This window comes from Mastigoproctus giganteus, unplaced genomic scaffold (genome assembly GCF_048544385.1).
Source record: "Mastigoproctus giganteus isolate SK-2022 unplaced genomic scaffold, ASM4854438v1 scaffold_16, whole genome shotgun sequence".
Classification (NCBI taxonomy): Eukaryota; Metazoa; Arthropoda; class Arachnida; order Uropygi; family Thelyphonidae; genus Mastigoproctus; species Mastigoproctus giganteus.
The window spans coordinates 736,234-751,346 of NW_028328293.1; the positions used below are offsets into that span (position 1 = coordinate 736,234).

At 37.1% G+C, this 15,113-nt stretch overlaps 1 protein-coding gene across 5 annotated transcripts in view; it reads right to left on the reverse strand.

Annotated features, from left to right (window-relative positions):
* Window positions 1–632: 632 nt before the first annotated feature.
* SpdS (Spermidine Synthase) overlaps window positions 633–15,113 on the reverse strand; it is a 227,213-nt gene continuing 212,732 nt past the window's right edge. For all 5 annotated transcript variants that reach the window (XM_090389402.1, XM_090389401.1, XM_090389403.1 and 2 more), the window contains one exon: window positions 633–798. In XM_090389402.1, the coding sequence (XP_090245528.1) occupies window positions 730–798 (69 nt within the window). In that variant the 3' untranslated portion in view covers window positions 633–729. The remainder of the gene's footprint in view (window positions 799–15,113) is intronic.

Below are 15,113 nucleotides of genomic sequence, written 5' to 3' on the forward strand. Positions count from 1 at the left end.
TCATTATTAGTTTGGTAAATATGTAATTAATATTTAGTAAATATGTAATTACTAGGGTTCTGATGAAATATTTTTGTAGGGATGATTAAGGGCTTTTTGCTGGAAACTACAGGAAATGTTCACTGCATACTGCACTGGAAAAAACAGATAAAAGAGGGAAATAAGTAAAAATAGAGCTAGCATTTTGATTCCAATATTCAATTATGAAATTACTTCTAACAGTGCAATTTAAAACTGTTAAAAAAAAAAAACAACTTTCCATAGGCAACAATTTATTAAAAAAAATTAAGTATTACAGTTTAGGTTAAAAATATAAATTTTCATTTAAACTTAACATTCACCAATAAAATAACTTCCAAATTTTAGTTTCATTCATACAATTTTTTTTTTTTTTTTTTATACCATCTTCCATATATCCATTATCTACAGAATAGGTATTAGAAATGCAAAAACCTATAAAAGTTTTCTTAGTTTTTACAAAATGACTAAGTAGCCAACTTGAAAAATATTGCTTTAAAAGATGTAAAACTTTTAAAGGTAAGTAACAGAAAATAGTAATGATGTACAACTGTTCAGATACATTATATATATTTTTGAAATTAAAACATCTGAACAAAACATCTTCTTCAAGATATAGATAGTCCAAGTAATACCCGTTGCAGCAGTTTTGGTCCCATGAAAAGGGCTCTTCAGTTATAAATTGGGCAATGTAACCTAATTTAGTTACATTTACTTCTGATCAGGAGTTGTTTCACAAATGGTACGGTACTCTCCTTCTTGTGGCTTAAGTTTCAGTTCCTAAAAGATAAATATGACGTAGGATCAGATTGTTAAGGATGGAAAACACTTTTACTACTTAGTATTTATAAATGTTTTTTAATAATGATAATGCTTTGAAACAAATCTAGGACCAATAATGCATTAAAACCAGAAATTCATTGGATGGCAAATACATTCTAACATGTATTTGCCTATAGACAATGTAGTAAAAAGAATTTGAGAAAATGGCATGGAAAAGTTTACTTACTGGTGGTATGTTGGCTTCTAAATGGGCACCACAACTGTTCTAACATCTCTTTTCACTGCAAGTATCACAAATCTCCTTGGGTAACATACCCCGAGTTGCTCTGCATTAGCAACCCTACCCCCTCAAAGCATTTCACAATTTCATATTTTTTCCTCTATCGACAGAGGCGGACTGGCCATAAGCCTTACTGGGGAAATCCTGGTGGGCCGGAGGCCGGTGTGATTTTGGCCATAAACGCTAGTATGAGGCCACTATTTTCCTGGGTAACAATTTTTGACCCAGTCTGCCTCTGTTTATCGATATTGCTTTTCTTTTTCTCTCTGAATCTGTAATGTCTTCACCAGAAATATTTGGCATAGGATCCAAATGAAAACAACAAAGAGTTCTTTACTCATATAAACTCTAGAATTAAGGGGATGAATTTCGTGTGACATAAATCAGATTGCTCCACTTGATATCCATGGTTCAACTGTTGATGATCCTGCTCAGATAGGTAGCAAATGGAATGAGTATTTTGCCTCTACATTTACCCACAAGGAGTTAAGGGAGGGGAATGCCAGAAGCGTATTAAACTCTGGCTTAACAACAAGAGATCTGCAGATTTAAATAACAAGTACAGGTACAATGTTGAAAAAAAGTCATGAGCTAGGATTGAATTTGAAAGTGTCTGCAATTCTGCCCAGACAAGATGGGAGGGAGTATATGATAAAAGCCTTGACAATCAATTCGGCCATGGAGAGAATGTGCAAGGCCCATGGGGTAGAATTTTTTTCAGCGTGGTCTGTGCTGGCTAACTGGAGAGACTGCTTCTATAGGGATGGGACACACTTAAATAGAAATGGTGCAAGGATATTTGCTGATGATATTGGGGCAGTGTTAGGTGGGTCGGAAAACTGCTAGCTCTGGGGGCGATTCACAGACTAATAAATTAACAGTAGCTGGAGGCAGAGGCGAAAGCGATTCTTGCACTGCTTCTATTGTAATGGGTAGGAGCCTAAAGAGCAAGTTGCTGGGGACTTCAAGAGCTGCAGGGAGTCACCATGGAAAAGGTAAATACATGGGCTGTGTTAGGGTAACTAAGAGTGAGAACAGGTGCATGTACACCAATGCTAGAAGTATAGTAAATAAATTTGATGAATTTGAAGTGCTGATCGAGGCATCAAAGGTAGATATTGTTGGGATATCAGGTACGTGGTGTCACACAGATATATATATGCAGTGCAGAATTGGGATTTGGGGAGTACAATGGAGTACAGAAAAGAAAGACAAGGTAGGAAGGGAGAAGGGGTTATGCTGTTAGTTAAGAAATAAAAAATCTAAGTAAGTACATCCAGTTGACGTGGGTGGACAGTGCAATGTAGAGTCAGTTTCGGGTGACATAAACAGTGGGAACAGGAAAATAAGAGTAGGAGTGTGTTATAGGCCTAATGACTCTGATGAGTACAAGGAACAATTGTGCAGAGAAATATAGTGGGGCAGTAAATCAGAATGCCTTGTAATGGGGGATTTTAACTTTTGAGATATTTACTGGAATGTGTGAGTTGGTCACTCACACGCTAGCAAGACTTTAGTGGATTTATTGGGGGGTTGTTTTGTACAGCAACATGTTCGAGGGGCAACCAGAGGGGTTAATATTTTTCATCTGATTATCAGCATTGACGACTCATTCATTAGGAATTTGCAGAAAAAGGAATCACAAAGTGACAGTGATCACAGCCTACTGATGTGCAGTTTACTGAAAGATGTATAACTACCATCAAGGGTAAAGGGAAGGGTTTTTGTAAAAGTGACTACAGTGGTCTCAGACAGTTTTTAAATTCTATACAGTGGGATCAACTGATGATGTTAAAAACAGCAAATTTTCAATGTGAAGCCCTCAAGAAATTAATCTTGCAAACTACTAGGCTTTTCATACCAACTAAGAAATACCGTTCAAGATTTAGACCTAAATGGATGTCAGAAGAACTAATGAGGCTCATGGCAGAGAAGAAAAATGCATGGGATGCATACAGGCTTCTGTTTCATGTGACACAGAAGCCTATGGCAGATATAAGCCAGTCTGTAATCAAGTCACAAAGCAGGTTAGGCAAGCAAAGGCTGATTACGAGAAAGCCTTGTCAAAGGATGCAAAGAAAAACAACAAAGACTTCTTTACTTATGTAAACTCTAGAAGGAAGGGGATGAATCAGATTGGTCCACTTGATGTTGGTGGTTCACTATTGATGATCCTGCTCAGATACCTGACAAGCTGAATGAGTATTTTATATGAACATTCACACATGAGGAATTCTGTAAGTAAGGGGAGGACAGAAGTTTACTAAACTCTAACAGAGAGCTAATTGATTTTGTAATAACAGAGAGCAAATTGGCAAATAAATTGTTGAAGTTAAACTTAAAAAAGGCACCTAGGGCAGATGGAATGTATCCAGTTATATTGAAGAAGCCAGAGAGAGAAGTAAGCAAACCCTTAGCCATAATTATGAGAGCATCCTTAGATTCAGGGCTCCATGGACTGGAGATGTGTAAGTATATTCCCAATTCATAAAAGGGGTTCAAAGGGTGACACAAATAATTATAGACATGTTAGTTTAACTTCTGTTCAGGGGAAAATAATGCAGTCACTAGTTAAAGAATTTATGCATGATCACCTAGACAAGACTGCAGTAATAGTTCGCCACAGCACGGATTTGTTAAGGGAAAGTATTGTCTGACCAATTTGATTGGATAATACAATGTGGTCACTAAGGAACTGGATGCAAAAAATAATTTTCATATCATATACTTTGATTTTATGAAACCTTTCAATACTGTTGCACATGGAACACTAGTGTAGAAATTGGAGCAGTATGGGATTAAGGGTAAGTTGCTGCAATGGATAAAGGGATGGTTGTGTGGAAGACAGCAGAGAGTGGTAATAAATGGACAATGCTCTATGTGGACTAATGTTATTAGTGGAGTCCCCCAGGGGGACTCCACTAATAACATGGGCTCTAGTGGAGTCCCCCAGGGGGACTCCACTAGAGCCCATTGTTGTTTTGTGTATTTATTAATGTTATTGATGAAGGTATATCAGGCTTAATGCCCAAGTTTGTAGACGTTTTTATTTAGTGTTATTTAGAGTTTGTAGACGTTATTTAGTGTTATTAACAACCCTGCCAACAAAAGTTGGCAGGGTTGTTAATAACACTAAATAAAGTATACCTTGAATGGAATTCTGAATGTTTCATTCAGAATTCCATTTCTATCTAAAGATCCTGCATTGCACTTTTGATCATTGCTATAATTTTTCTTACCACTGAAGTAAGACTGACTGGACAAAGGTTACCTACTATCACTCTTCAAACTGCTTTATATATTGGTGATGCACTGGCACTTTTCTAATAAGGGAATCTCTCCAGATTCCAGTGAAACCCTCATAATTAAACTTTTGGCAAAAAGTGCATTGTTCAGTGCACTCTCTTGCCACCTCCCTAAAATTCCTAGGTATATACCACCAACTCAAAGGAGCCTTACTTACTTTTATACTCAAGTTTTGAAATTTCAATATCACTAATTTCGCTTTCACTCACATGGTTTCTCCATACTATGAAAGGTCTTTTCTGTCAAAAATGTCAATGTAAAGTACCTGTTCAATTCTCTGCAACATCAGTTAAGACTTTCTCCATTACATACGAGACCAATCTGGTTTGTTCTTCTCTTCTTTGTATTCATGTATGTGAAAAACTTGTCCTCACCATTTGCTCCTTTAGACAACAATTCCTCATAATCTGCCTGTGCCAGCCTACAATTTTCTGTAGTACTATCACAGATCAGTTTATAGCTGTTAAAAGCTTATGTACTTTTTATTATTCTAACTTTTTCCATTTCATCTTTTTCTGCTTTATTAGATTGCTAGTTCATAATTCATCCCTCTCAGAATCCTCTATAGTTACAGCATAATTGTAATGTTTTTGCAATCTATGGGTTATTTCTCCAATTGATAGAAGCCATGTCTCACCGTAAGCTGTCAATCTCCTTTCCTGAAATTAAAACCCATTCCTTTGATTTTAACAACTGTTACTGCTCTTCTCATCATTCAAATTATAATTCCATGTTCACTCCTGCTTAATGTTCCTATACTATCAGCCCAACGATGTCATTTGGTTCTTGGGAGATGGTCAGGTTTAGAATATTCTTGTCCTTAGTACTTTCCCTAACATGATGATACAAATAACAGTCATCTAAGTTGATTTAAAAATTTTGTTCCCTATGGCGAGTTCCCTCGAACTTGTTCCAAACAATGAGACAATTTGAAATCACCCATAAGACACTCACTCTTGCTCACCTATTGAATTTGCATGCTGTAAACCTAATCCTCGAAATATTTCGATTTATAGATTACTCCTGCTCTCATTATACCTTTGCTTCCAACTATCTCAACACCACACAGATTCTATACTAGTATTTGTAACTTCTTTGTGCTCATGGTGCTTTTGATAAGAAGCATGACCTCACCACCCAATCTACCTTCCCTATCCTTCCTAAATACATTGTACCATAATGAAATTCATCATCCCTGATTTCAGGGCAGAAATGCATTTCTGTTAGTCAGTCCTATTTTGTCAGTGTTAGTTGTCCTAACCAGTTCAAATTCATTTATTTCACAATGACACTCCTGACATTACTGTATGCACAGGTAATGTCTAAACATTCTTGTACAGTTTGCTACTCTGACACACGTCCTTTGTTTCCTCCTTCCCTTCCTGCTCATTTGGGATGTATCTATCCTCAGAATGTCTTGCGGATATAAGCTGTTGCAGCAACAGACAAGACAAGAATGACAGCATCCATGTGCTAGTCAAAGAATTTTCAGCTCCAGAAAAATGTTTTTGAAAAATTTTGCTGCTTTATTGACTTAATTGTCATATTAACCATATTCTAAAAGTAGCTTTATAGCCAAGTTGTGCTTGTTAGTTTATTTTCAATTTAACTACAGATTTTGTTCGCTACTACTTAATATATGTAGAAGCTTTGTATTGTTCGAATCTTGCCATTGTTATAGTATTATACAGTGAGTCATAGAGGAATTCTAATTTTTAAACTCTAAACTTTAAACTCTAAAGTTTAAATCATGTAGGTTGGTGTCACTTGGATGATTCTGTTATATATATATATAATATATATATGTAATTATAACCTGCATGCATAACAGTATAGCCTAATACAAAAAATGCAAACTTGGTAGCATGGTAGTATTATTTCTGTGTAACTGGTGATTTGGAGTAGGATTGTTATTGCATTTAACTTTTCATTTAGAATTAGAAGTGTAGTTATTACTTGTAATTCTCTGATTATGTTGGTGAATGTGTTACTTATTGTTCATAATTGCTTAAGGAATTACATTCAACTTTTGCTACCATTTTTTTTTTGTATTGATAAGAACAATCAAATGTTAATTATATATAATTAAAAATGAAAACTACATAACATAACCAGTACATAGTGTTATTACTGCATTAAGTATATTAATTTAGTGGTATTTTTAATTATATTGAATTTGAACGAAAATCGTGCCTCAGAGTACAGCAGCAAAGCAAAGGACTGTTGCTCTGTTTTCCTCTGAATCACAGCCTTATGAAATGTATGGCTTGTTTCATGTTTACAGTGCTATCATGAACAGGACATGATATTGCCAAGGGGCAATATCATGTCTTTGTGTGCAATATGTAAATAGTGTGGGGAAATTAGGTTGTGAGAACTTGAAGAACAGGGTGAATGCCCTCGAAGGATTTAAATTCGGGGGACATCAAACTCTTGCTGCCAACATCAATGCCGGAGCTGGAACTTGATCATCAAGCAACATAGTGACAATGCCCAAGACAGAATGAACTGAAACCCACAGGAACTAGTTGTTGTACATGTTCTGCTGTCAGAGAAACAGGTAATGTATTGGGCAAAAAGTCAGAGAAAGGTGGAAAGGTAGGTGGAATAGGACCATTGCAATGTCTGCCTGGGGCAAAAGTTTATGACATTGTAGAGCAGATGTTATCTTTTAAGAGCAATGCTGGGATTTTAAGGGGATATTGCTGTACACGGCAGTAATGACATTAAGAGTAGGAGATCTGTAAACTTACTAAAGTTCAGGTCAATGTTGAAAAAAAGTCTCGACTTGGAGTTAAATTTGAAAGTGTCTGTACTTCTGCCCAGACACAATAGGTTGGAGTATATAACCTTGACAAGTAACCTTGTCAATCAATTCCAACCCACCTAACACTGCCTCGATACTATCGAGGCAATGTTAGGTGTGTCGAAAAACTGCTAGCTTGGGGAAGGGGGGGGATACACAGACTAATAGATTAACAATAGCTGCAGGCAGGGGTGTGTGTGTGTGTGTGTGTGTGTGCAATAGATGCAGCAAGAAAGTGGTTCTTGCTGCATCTATTGGAACAAGCAGCAATCTCGAAAGCAAGGTGCTGTGGGTTTCAAGGGCTGAAGGGAGTCATCAAACAAGTAAATACGTGAACTACGTTAGGGTCATTAATAGTAAGAACAGGTGTATACTTGCATGTATACCAATACTAAGAGCACAGAAAATAAATCTAATGAATTTGAAGGGCTGGTCAAGACATAAAATGCAGGCATTGTTGGGATATCAGAGACATCGTATCACTCAGATATAAGGGATGCAGAATTTGATTATGGGGAGTACAATGTATACAGAAAGGACAATCAGGATAGAAGGAGGGGAATTATACTCTTGGTTAAGAAGAACATAAAATCTAAGGCAGTGCATCCAGTTGACATGAGTGGACAGTGCGATGTTGAGTCAGTTTGGTGTAATATAAGCACTGGGAAAGAAGAAAAAAAAAATGACAGTAGGAATGTGTTATAGGCCTAATGACTCTGGTGAGTACAACTAACAACTGTACAGAGAAATAGAGTGGCCCAGTAAACCAGCATGTATTATAATGTGGGATTTTAACTTTCTGGATATTGATTGGAACTTGTGAGTTGGTCACTCACACACTAGCAAGACTTTTGTGAATTTATTGGATGACTGTTTTCTCAGCAACATGTTCGAGGGGCAACCAGAGGGAGTTGATCTGATTATCAGCAGAGATTATTCATGCATTAAGATTCTGAAGCTAAAGGAACCACTAGGTAACAGTGATCACAGTCTACTACTGATGTGGGATTTACTTAGAGATGTAAATAGCATCTAGGGTAAAGGGAAATGTTTTTGCATTTGTAAAGGTGATACAGTGGGTTCGTACAGTATTTAAATTCTATACAGTGGAACCAACTCATGATGTTACCATTAGCAAATCCTAAATGGGAAGCATTCAAGAAATTAATCACAAAAGCTACTAGGCTTTTCATACCAACTAAGAAATACTCATCAAGGTATACTCATCAAGGTAGATGACAAATGAACTGGTGAGACTCGTGGCAGAGAATAAAAATGCATGGGATTCATATAAATTATGCATATAAAGGCTATGGTAAATATAAACTAGTCTGTAATCAAGTCACAAAGGAGGTTAGGCAAGTAAAGGCAGATTTCAAGAAATCTTTGGTAAAGGATACAAAAAAAAAAACAAAAAGAGCAAAGATTTCTTTATCTATGTAAGCAGTAGAAATAAGGAGAATTAATCTATTTTGTCCAATTGATATTGGTTCAACTGTTGATGATCCTGCTTAAGTTGCTGACAAATTGAATGAGTATTTTGCATGTACATTCACACATGATGAATTCTTTAGGAAAAGAATGCCAGATGTTTATCAAATACTAAACAGTTTTGTAATAACTGAAAGGAAATTGGAACAGAAATTGTTGAAGTTCAACATAAGAAAGTCACCAGGGGTGAATGAGATCTATCAAATGATACTGGATAGGGAAGAGCAAAGGAAGTAAGCAAACCCTTAGCCATAATTATAAATGAATCTCTGGATTCAGGGGGAGGTTCCTCTGGACTGGGAATGTGCAAATATTTGATACCCCAATACATTTGATACCCAGAGGGGTGTTAAAGGGAGACACGAGTAATTAGTTTAATTTCTGTTCCAAGGAAACTAATAGAGGCACTAGTAAAAGAAATAATGCAGGATCACTTCAGACAAGGCTCCAATTCTTTATATTTCAGACACTATGGGTTTGTTAAGGGGCTTAGAGGGGAACAGGCATTCTGTGTGTTATCAGACACTCGGTCTAAAACACTGATGGACCCAGTATCTTTCTATTTCAGAAGATTTAGGAGAAGTCCGGTTGGCCTGCCTCCCTAAAATCCATTCGTGCACACCTTCTCGATGGTAAGCCCTGTTACGTCACCTAGGTGGCAACGAACGTGCAGAGTGGTTCTCTTTAAGATGCCTGGTCAGCATGAAGAGGAAAAGACCAAACCCTCCAGCACATGACAACACAACGAAACAAATGGCCCTCAGTTCCCGGCGGCTTTCACTCCCCTTCTTACAGCAGCAAGAAGATCACAGTGGAAGCAGAGGGTGCTAAGAATCTCTGGGTACGATCCAGGCTGCCATGCACGAAAACTGAACTTGGCCTGTTAGAACATAAGATCGCTCATCAGGATATTAGAGCTGGAAAAGGAATTAGAAAATATAAATTGGGATATCATCGGTTTGGCTGAAACAAGAAGAAATTAATCACTTATAAGTTTATCAAGTGGAAATCTGCTGTACACCAATGTGTACAATAGAGTACAGTGTTGGCTTTCTGGTCCATAAAGATATAAAAAACAACATTTTGGAATTCAAAAGTACATCACCAAGGGTGTCAAGACTACTACTCAGGATTTCTAAGAGGTACAAGCTAAAGGTTATAATGATTTATACACCAACATTGAACCATGATGATGAAGAAATGTACACCGAAATTGAAGGTCTTTTAGATGAGCAGAAAACCCACTACAGTATCATTATGGGGGACTTCAATGCTAAGATTGGAAAAAGACAAAATAGTGCAGAAAGGAGAACTATAGGAAATTTTGAAAGAAGTGAAAGACTTGTGGAATTTGCGGAATCGCGAGGATTGTCGGTAATGAACACTTTTTCAAGAAAAGGATGAACAGAAAATAGACATGGAAGAGCCCAAATGGAACAACTAATGAAATCGACTTCATCCTCACCAACAGAAGCTATATCGTAAATGACATTACCATCCTGAACAAGGTAAATGTTCGAAGTGATCACAGAATGGTAAGATGCACACTTGATATAGATGTAAGAAAAGAAAGGAAAAAACTGACTCAAGTAAATAATATGGTCTTTGAGATAATAGAAGAGGAGAAAAAGCAGTATGTGCTGGAACGTAAGAACAAGTTTGAACTTCTTCAGACTGTTCACGACCAAGATATTGACCAGGAATACTACAACTTTTTGAAAATGATAAAGCCCAAGAAACCTATAGGTAAAAATAAATCCGAAGAAGAAAAAATTAGTCAAGAAACACTTGTCATGATGAACCAAAGACAACAAACGACAACAAGATAAACACTGACAAGGAGAAAATAGAGTATATTGAGTTGTGCAAGCCATTAGAAGGAGACTCAGAGAGGAATAAGAAGATTTGACACAAGAAAAGTAGAACAAGAATTAAGGGAAAACAAAGGACTTAAATCAGCAGCCATGAGCAGTAATACAGAAAGACAAATGATACTGAAACTGAAGAATAGCGATGGTATACTTATAAATAGCAGAGAAGGCATAATTTAAATAGCAGATGACTATTATAGAGAATTATACAAGGTGTGAGGGGATGCCAGCAGTGGGGAAGATGGATCACAAATTAGTAACATATACCCGATATCCTTTTTGATGAGGTAGAACAGGCATTGAGGAAAATGAAGAACAAAAAAGCCCTGGGGGAAGAAGAAGAAGAAGAAGAAGTTACTGTAGAGTTGTTAAAATTAGGAGGAAGAGTCTTGTCACAAAAACTGGCAAGACTCTTCACAAAATGCATTAGAAAAGGTGATGCCTAAGGAGTGGAATAATGCAATCATAGTTTTTCTGCATAAGGAGATAAATCAGAAATTGGAAATTATAGACCAATTAGCTTGTTATGCCACATCTACAAGTTGTTCACAAGGGTCATTACTAACAGATTAGAAAGAATACTTGATGAGAATCAACCGAAAGAGCAAGCTGGCTTTAGGACAGGATTTTCAACTATGGATCACCTTCACGTAATATCACAACTAATGGAGAATGCAAATAATTAAAAAAACACCATTATGCCTGGCATTTAACTCCATACAGCATAAGGGAATGTTTTGGGCACTGGAAAGACGAGGCATAGATACCCCCTATATTAGGATTTTGAAGAATATATGAGAACACTACCTCCTTTATTAAACTAGACAAAGACAGTAGCAAATTTAAATTGAGAAAGGAGTTCAACAAGGGGACAATATCTCTGAAGTTGTTTATTGCTGCCCTTGAGGAAGCTTTCAGAAGATTAGACTGGTCGCAGAAAATAGTCAATGTGAATGGAAAGTACCTAAACCATTTACGATTTACAGATAACATTATGGTCATAAGCCATGATCCCAAAGAATTAGAGGAAAATCTTTATCAGTTATGCAGAGTTAGTAAGGATTTTGGACTAATCCTTAGAACTGCATCCAGTTCTTTTGTGACATGTAGTGACAAAAGAACTGGATGCAGGGAATAACTTTGATATTATATATTTGGATCTTAGAAAGGCTTTTGATACCGTTGCACATGGAAGACTGCTGCACAAATTGGAGCAGTGTGGCATTGGAGGCAAATTGCTGCTATGGATAAGGGGATGGTTGAGTGGCAGAAGACAGAGAGTGGTAATCAATGGACACTGCTCAACGTGGACTAATGTTATTAGTGGAGTTCCTCAGGGTTCAGTGTTGGGTCCATTATTGTTTTCTTTATTCATAAATGATATTGATGATGGGATATCAAGTTTAATGTCCAAGTCTGCAGATGACACAAAGTTTGGCAGGGTTGTTAAGGACGCCACTGACGCTATGCTGCTGCAACAGGATCTGGAAAGGTTGAACAGATGGGCTGAGAGGTGGCAAATGAAGTTTAACATTGACAAATGTAAAGTACTACATATGGGAAACAGTAACCCCAGAGCAACATATCAACTCTGCGGTACTACACTGACAGTGGTGGAGAATGAAAAGGACCTGGGGGTAATTGTGCAGGCAGATATGAAGTTCTCTGAGCAGTGCAGACGAGCTGCAAGAGTAGCTCATGGTGTCTTGTCAATGATATACAGGAATTTTTCTAGCAGGGATAAGGAGGTGATTATTCCCTTGTATAAGGCAATGGTTAGGCCACATCTTGAGTACTGTATACAGGTCTGGAGGCCTCATTTCAAGAAGGATGTAGAGCTGCTGGAACGGGTACAGAGAAGGGCAACAAGATTAGTGAATGGAACAAAGGGTTGCTCTTACGAAGAAAGGCTTAAGTTTTGCAAATTACAGAGTCTGGAGACTAGGCACCGGCGAGGTGATCTGATAGAGGTGTATAAGGCTTTGAATGGTTTGAGCATGCTCAATGCCAATGGGATTCTTCATCTTGCTCAGAATAATCAGCTCAGAGGGCATAAATTCAAATTGAGGAAGGACGGATGTCGGATAGATGTGCGGAAATTTGCCTTTGGCCAGCGGGTGGTTGGTTGGTTGGTGGAACCGACTTCCATCACTTGTTGTTGAAGTTGATAGCCTAAACAAATTTAAGGCTCAACTGGACAGGTATTTCGAGCGAACAGAGGGGTGAAATGGGAATGGTGTGTTTTTTTTTTTTTTTTGGCTGATGCTGAATAAGCTTGCTTTCTTGCATCATATGCCTCTACTAATGCTAAAGAAGAATATGGCTAAAACAAAAGTAATGATGAACAAGTATGCCACAGAAAGGGATATAATGATTGAAGGAGCAGTAATTGAAAAGGTGAAGTCATATACTTATCAGGGACAAGTCATTAGATGTAATAATGATAAATGGCTGGACGTGAAGAGAAGAATAAATTTTGGATGGATAGCATTCAGGAAATATAGTCACATACTGAAGAGCAATATCCCAGTTTGTCTGAAACATAAAATAATGAACCAATGTATACTCCCCACCATGACTTATGGAAGTGAAACTTGGCCACTCACCAGAAGAATGGAAGAGAAGCTGAGAACTACACAGCGAAGAATGGAACAAATCATATTGGGAATCAGACTGTTAGATAAGAAGAGAAACACATGGATTAGGCAACAAACTCAAGTGAAGGACATTCTTATCAAAACTAAAGAACTAAAATGGTCTTGGGCAGGACACATAGCTCGAAGACATGATGACAGATGGACTAAGAAAATAACAGAATGGTATCCAAGAGGAGCTAGAAGAAAACCTGGAAGACAAAGGTGGAGATGAATAGATGAAATTCATGAGTTGTGGGTAGCAAATGGATGGCCATTGCACAAAACAGAAGCAACTGGAAAGTTGGTTGAGAGGCCTTCATCCTGCAGTGGATTGAAAATGGCTGATGACAATGATGGTGAAGGGGAAATCTTGTCTGACCAATTTGATTGGATACTACTATATGGTCATAAAGGAACTGGATGCAAAAAATAATTTTGATATCATATACTTGGATTTCAAGAAAGCTTTTGATACCGTTTCACATAAAAGACTGCTGTAAAAATTGGAGCAGTGTAGCATTAAGTGCAAGTTGCTGCTAGGCATAAAAGGGATAATTGAGTGGGAGAAGTCAGAAGAGTATTCAATGGACACTGCTATTCTTGGACTAATGTTATTACTGGAGTCCCCCAGGATTTGGTGTTGGGCCCATTGTAGTTTTCTATATTAATCAATGATGTTGATTATAGCATATCATTCTTAATGCCCAAGTTTGCAGATGATACAAAAGTTGGCAGGGTGACAGTGGTGATGTTCAAATTATTTAACAACCAGTACTCTAAGATAAAATTGCATTTTGTACTAAGTTCTGCTCAGAATGAGAAAATCTTTCAGGCTTTATTGATTGTTGTGCAGTTTTAGATGAATTTCCAAGTCATAGTTCAATATCAACAGTATCATAGCTCTCTTATTTGTTCCATGCACCATATGGCTAATAATAATAATGCTGAATTGTGCCTGTCACAGCAATTATGTAAATACAATCATTTTTTCTGGACAAATGTTAGAAATGTTCGTATGAATGAAAGCACTTATATTTTAAATAATTTGTCCAAATTAGCAGGACTAATTATTAATTAGCATTAACAATTAGTTAATATTAAGTAGTCCAGTCAGATTACCATTATAATTGATAATACAACTGAGTTCTGAAGGATTATGCTAGATTAGAAGTAATCTAAAATTTGCAAGTTGAGAAGTTTGATTTCAGGATTTGATTTGGTTTTTATGGCACATGGACTTTATTTCAAGTCCATGTGCCATAAAATTTCAGGAGGATGTGTTTATTTCAGGAGGATGTGTTTCATTGTCAGTAGACAAGGTCAGTGAGAACAGTGAGGAGGATCCTCACCTATCAACAAGTGAAAGTGGATGAAGTGTGTGTCCAATGTGTCTTTGGACGTCTTCTTGTCTGTTAAACCGAGAGCTAGAGTTCCCAGAGTTGTGGCATTTTCATTATTTGTAGGAGCTTATTTTGAGTTCTTTTGCTACCATACTGATGCCCTTTGGTCAACACATGCCTGCCATATAATGGCTTTGTAATCCATATAGGGCAATAAGGCAGATGAAGACACAAGGTTCATTGGATTTTTATCTGCTCAATCTGCCTTCTCATTTCCTTGGATTCCAACATGCTAAGAATCAAGCAGACCCTTATTACTCTTTTCCATTGAGTGAAATTTATCAACTATGTTCAGATTTTTTTCAGAATTGGACGAAAGTAGGTATATTTCTGTTGCAGTTACTGTACTCGGTGAATCATTAGATATTATAATTTCTTGATTAGGCATGTTTCTGATATATTTTGATTGAATGAAGTTCATTTGTGTAAACACTGCAACTATATGAGAGACATTCTGAGATCATGAAGGCTGGAAGAACCACTGCAGCAACAACATATGCGTCAGATTTCGATCCATCAGTA